This window comes from Lipotes vexillifer, unplaced genomic scaffold (genome assembly GCF_000442215.2).
Source record: "Lipotes vexillifer unplaced genomic scaffold, Lipotes_vexillifer_v1.1 scaffold1233, whole genome shotgun sequence".
NCBI lineage: Eukaryota > Metazoa > Chordata > Mammalia > Artiodactyla > Lipotidae > Lipotes > Lipotes vexillifer.
Genome location: NW_006782167.1, coordinates 1609192 through 1615210, shown reverse-complemented (window position 1 = coordinate 1615210; position 6019 = coordinate 1609192). Strand labels below are relative to the sequence as shown.

The window sequence follows — 6019 nt, the reverse complement described above, 5'->3', positions numbered from 1 at the left end:
TGCTGAACAATTTTAACATACTGTGGATTTAGTCTTCTGCGGACCTCCTTGGGGAAAACACAGTTATTATGGCTGAATAATCTATATTAAAGGAAAAATGCTACAGAACAAAGTCTGTAGGAGAGAGGCATGTGGAGGGGTTATAGTTAGGAATGCCTTATTGGAAGCTGCTGTCACAGGCAGAATAATGTCCCCTCCTCAAAGATGTCTACATCCCAATCCCTGGAACCAATGAATATGTTACCTTACGTGGTCCTATGGACTGACATGTGTCCTCCACACAGCAGATTCACATGTTGAAGCTCTAACTCCCATATGTGACAGCATTTGGAGATGCGGGCCTTTGGAAACGATTAGGTTTAAATGAGGTCTTGATGGTGGGGCCTTCGTGATGAGATTGGTATCCTTGTGAGAAGAGATCAGAGAGCTCGCTGTCTGTCTGTCTCTTTCTCTGTGCCATGTGAGGACACAGCGAGAAGGTGGCCGTCTGCAAGCCAGGAAGAGAGCTCTCACCAGAACCTTTCCATGATAGCACCCTGAACTTGGACTTCCAGCCCCCAGAACTGTGAGAAAATAGATTTCTGTTGTTTTGCTACCCCGTCTATGGTATTTTGTTATAGTAGCCCATGCTGACTAAAACACATGGCACAGGGGAATTAAGGCTGCTAATCAACTGACCTTTTAAAATAGGGGGATTATCCTGTATATTTTATGTTTATTAGCTTATAGTTAGCTCTGAGTGCAGGGGTAAAATCTCACCCATTTTTGAATTTCCGGTATCTGTCACAGCACCTGGCATACAGTAGGCTCTGCCTTTGTGGTTACAGGAAAATGTTGTAACCATGGGCAAATGAGAGATATTTTGACAGCACATTAAGTAAACAAGTAGTAAATGTTTGTATCACTGAAATAATTTTATTTCAAAATTCACCTTTGTTTTAAGATTAGAATATATACCAATATTCTACGGGCCATTTCAAGAGCAAAATGGAATTTGGGAATAGATATTTGTGCTCCAGTAAACGTCACACCCAAAAGTTGTCAAGGAAATTTAGAAAAGAAGACTGAACATATGAAGCAACTGAAATGACTGTCTTAGAATAATCGTATCTTAGAATAATCTTAGAATAATAATGGGTTAGTTATAAAGATGGCAGGTGTGAATTATTCATTCATCCACGCAAGAAAAATTTATTGAGCATCTACTCTATGTCCCATTCCCTGAGGATATGATAGTTAAAAAATGTCATAGTAACACTTTTATGAAGTTTACAGTCTTCAAAAGTTTACAGAAGTACTCAGGGACGTTCATTTGGGAAAATATCAAAACTTAGGGCTGGAAAAGCAACTGCAGAGATGAACCAGTCAAGTCCTCTGTTTTGTAGATGACAAAAAATGAGATCTGAAAAGGTCAATTAAAATAGGTAAATATATATAGTTTTATAGCCTAGTTGCCACAGAAAATGCAAAGTGCCTAGTTCAGGTGAAAGTATGCTCCCAATATAGGCTAAAAAATTAATCATCCTTTATCTGAAATTCAAATTTAATTAGGCATCCTGTATTTTTATTTGCGAAATCTGACAACCCTAAATTTTCAGGGGATGGAGGTAAGGTCATGGCAGGAAGCAGAGTCTGCCTTTGTATGAGCTGTTTGGGAAGAAGAGAAAAAGAAAAAAGCGAAAGAAACACAATAGTTCTTTAGAAGGGAAACCCACTAATGGACCTCTCTCTCTCCTTTTGATCCTTTGTGCATGGTGTGTGTGTGTGTGTGTGTGTGTGTGTGTGTGTGTGTACACACATATGGGTCCTTGTGTCTTATTGACACAAGGATTATGGTATTGAGGAAAATTACTGACCGTGATACTGATTACAGATACTGACATAACAACAGTGAAAAGATGAAAAACAATAAAAATGTGGTTAGTTTAAAAGCAACACCCATGACTGCATTTAAGTAAACTGCCTCTGATTTATGCCCAACTGGCACACAGCCCAATCACAATTTTTCTTATTCCCAATCTTTGCGTTTTCAGAGAACCATAAAGTGTTTCTAAAGGGTCTGAGAAATCACCTAGTCCAACCCTGACATTTACAGATGAAGTAACCAAGACTCAGAGAGAAGTGAGGAACCCAGGGCCACCCTGCCTAAGAATTTAAATAACAGAACAATATTTTTTGAGGGCTTACTAACTGCCAGGCATTTTTCTAAATGCTCTACTTGTAGTGTCACGTTTAGTCATCACAACAATCCTATAATCATTCTCATCATTCAAACCAAGCAAATTGAGGCAGATAAAGTTATGCAATTTAGCTAAGGTTCGAGGTTTATACAGCCTATAAGGAGAGCACCTGCTAAAAACCCAGAGAGTTTGGCACTAGACCTGCACATTCAATTGGGAAACCCTGCAGGCCTCTCCAGTAAAATGAGTTTATATCACTAAACACGGTTCGCCCATGTAAACTTTCATGTTTATTGGTCCAGTAGCACCGCTTTGCAGTTAATAACAAGGTCACTGGAATACAGCTTATAGAAAGTCAGTTGGAAGCTGTTACCATACATGTCAGTTTCAGAGTCAAAACAGTTACCTGTTCCTTTACAAACCAGCCCTACACACAGGCCCCTTGGTATGATCAATTTTGTTTCCTTTATTTTTTTCTTGAAACTTTTTAAATGAAATACACCAGAACCCACTATCAAAGCAAACATTAATTAGCCCTGAGACAGAGTTTTGAGTTCACATTTTGAGTAGTTTGTGAAAGAAAAGAAGAGGAAAAAAAGAAAACAAGAGAGAAAGAGAGAGAGAGAGGGAAATCAAAACAGAGAGGAGGCCTTCTTTATTCATTGTTAGCCATAAAATAAATCGAGGACTCTTAGGAAGAGGCCCTCTTGTTCGCATGCTGCCAGCCAGACTTCTGTGCTCCCGCAGCTAGGGCTGTAATTATCTCCAGGAAGAATAATCCCCGTCCTCAACATTACATTTACTTAGTTTTACATTCAACTTGTCTTCTTCTCTCTCTTTTAGGAGATTATCAACCCCTTGCATTCAGAGGACCAAACCACTCTGTCCATTTCCAGACCCCGTTTCCCTGTTTATCGAAGGTAGAGGGCTAAGCCTGCCTATGTCGTCTTCGATAGCACAGCACGTCTTCCCAAAGCAATCCTTCCTGGGACACAGAAGCCTGTCCCAGTTTAAAAAAAAAAAAAAAGTGAGGCTGCCATCAGAATTCTCGGAAGCTCCAGGGTCTAGGTCTGCAGGGTCCACCTGGGAGACACCAGGACTCCGCGGACCCACCAAAGCAGGAATTAGGAGCACTGTCTTCCTTGCCTCTGCACTGCAGCTGAAGGAAGCATTCGTTTGATAAAGTCTGTTTCGCAATTCTACGATCAAGTACATCACCAAGTCCATCTAGAGACAAACCAGCTCCTCCCCTGCCCCTGCAGGAAACTGGCAAGGGTGCCTTTGAAATGAGCGTAGCTTCTTGCAAAACAAATCCACATCCTCTCTTCTTCAGAAAGGTGGCAGTGTTGCCCTGCGGTTTTGATCAAATTGCAAAGCGGTGGCCATATCTCTAGTGGATTAACAGACCAACCGCCTCACCTCACCACGGAAAGGAAAGGATGGATTAATCCACTGCAGAACCTAGTCCCTGACAGACCGGCCCCGGATCTTCGGGGCACTGAGTCTTGTAGCTGCCTCCGTTCTCAAGTTTTCATCTCGCTTTGACGGTACAGAGCCATAGAAAATCTCCAGTGGACCCCACAGACATCTAAAAGCCAGGAGCATCTAAGCAAGTCCCAGAGGACCCTACTTTCCAGCATCCACTCTTCTCATGTTTTGGTAACATCCGTCCAAGTGAAATGCTACGTGGTCCCACTTAGAAGGGCTATGGAAAACTTAGCAAACTATGCCAGCATCCTTCTAACACCTGTTATGGGAAATGTTCACATCACAGTTTATATAAAGTAACCCATCTTCTAAGCGGAAGTTGTACCGTTTACTGAGCAGTTTGTTACCACTTTCATAAAACCGATACTCTACACAGAGCTATTGACAAAGAACCAAAGAAGTCTCCCCGTCTCAGTGTGGAGACCCACACACATCAACACCTTCCAGGGGCGAGTTACCACCCTATGTGTGAGGCAGTTAAAGGCCCGTCTCCTCTCCACTCACCTTCACTCAGCGTCCTCTGAGAAGTTCCTCTATCGCCACTAACACAGAAATTTGGGGGGGGAAAGTCTCCATTTATAAACATCAGATGGTTTGGGAAAAAATATTTGTGGCACTGGACTCCTTTTTTTCCTACAGTGATGTCATTTTAAATACTTGGTGTGCTCCAAATTTGCTATTTTTACTTCCCCCAAGTGACTTTTTTTGGGAAATACATTTGTTTGGATTAGCTCCATTTGAAGTGACTCCTGTATCTAATACAACAGCATCAGGTTCATTGTCTCAGCAATTCTGACTGATACTGTGCAGCTCTCCAACTTGAAATCCCCTATTTGCTCACTTTCAAGGCTATTCCTGTTGGATGGACCCCTCCAGAATTTCTACTCGCAAATAGAGAGACAAAAGTAAGAGCACTGGCCTTTTCACAAACAAAAACCACACTCTATGACTCAAAGCATTTACAACAGAAGACATTAAAGGCCCCCCAAGGCACATAAAATTCTTCACTTGCCAAATGTGCTTTTGGGGAACAGAGTTGAAGTAACCAAGGCGCTGGCTTTGAAACATTTATTGGAAAGCAGTGTGGAGTTGAGACGTGCAGAAGAGGAAAAGTCGAAGAAGGAATGCCAAGTGCCTTAGCCCTACCTGATCTGAACTTGCTCCTAATCAGCAATGAGTGCTCAGACCCCAGGAGTGTCATGTTGAGTCTCAGCGAGCCGCTGGTCCCTTGGCCAGATGGCCCCTGACTTCCACCAGGTACGGGCTCCCGGGAGCCCAGTTGACCGCAGTTAACAACCCAGAATTCATCCAACTCTCCGCGAGCTCCCCCGGGTAGGAGTACAGTGGCAGCCAGTGACCGAAACCAGTGTCCCCAGAAAAGTGGCGGCCTCGCCGCGCGGGGCTACGCCACTCTCAGCTGGCGGGACCCTGCGCCTCCTCGGGGTCTGGCGGGGCGCCGCGGCATCCCAGGCGTGCGCGGCTGATGTCATAGGCTGCCCGCGCTCCTCGAGCATCCCCACCACGCCTTTATGAAGGTCCCCAGTTTGCTATCTGATCCTTTTTTACTACTGACAGGAGCTCAGCCAATCAGGAGTGGCAAGCGGGGCCCGGGACGCGTAGCAGCCGGAGGAGTCCCGGGAGCCGGTCTGAACTCTCGGCTGCGGGCGGCGCGGGGGCGGGCGGCAGGGATGCGGAGGGCGCACGCGGGGGGCGGAGCCGAGAGCCGCGGGGAGGGGCGGGGCGCCGCGCAGCGTCAGGCGCGCAGGTGGGCGGGCCAGGTGGGAGAGTGGGGACCCCGGGGGAGAAGAGGCCTCCCTCCCTGCAGCCTGGCAGGCGGGCGGCGGGCGGCGGGCGGCGGGCGTGGCCCACCCCGGAGGGGACTTGTGCGGCCCCGCACCCGGGGCGCACCGAGCTTGGCAGGCAGGCTGGACCCCTGGCAAATAACCGAGGCTTCCAACGCACCACGGTGCGCACATTCTCTCTCCGTTTGCGCAGGCAGAGACGGAGCATACATGTCGCAGTTCCCGTATCAAACCTGGATACACGTCCACGGAGAAAACGAAACGCCTTTCATTTTTCTGGGATATGCTCTTTTTGGACAAACCTGACTCAGGCTGTCTGCAGGTGCAGCCAGGACACAGTGCTCTCTCTCCTGGGGGAGATACACGAGTTGGAAGCCCTTTTGGGGCGCTCAGTAGAGTGGGACTCAAGGAGGGAGGGTCCCTGGAGCCGGGCTTGGGCTCAGCTTGTAAAGGCTAAAAGACTTTTCCCACGAGAGAGTCCCGAATCCAACACCAAGTGATTGCGCATCCAGAATGTGCCAGGTGTGATAGGCTCGTCTGTAAATAAAA

The 6019-nt window shown here is 46.3% G+C and overlaps 1 protein-coding gene across 2 annotated transcripts in view; it reads right to left on the bottom strand.

The window, feature by feature from the left end:
• Window positions 1-5166, bottom strand: part of MYOCD (myocardin) — a 91367-nt gene extending 86201 nt beyond the window's left edge. Inside the window, exon 1 of one of the 2 annotated variants that reach the window (XM_007455011.1) lies at window positions 4815-5166. In XM_007455011.1, the coding sequence (XP_007455073.1) occupies window positions 4815-4869 (55 nt within the window). In that variant the 5' untranslated portion in view covers window positions 4870-5166. The remainder of the gene's footprint in view (window positions 1-4814) is intronic. The other variant, XM_007455012.1, reaches the window with a different exon arrangement.
• Window positions 5167-6019: the final 853 nt, after the last annotated feature.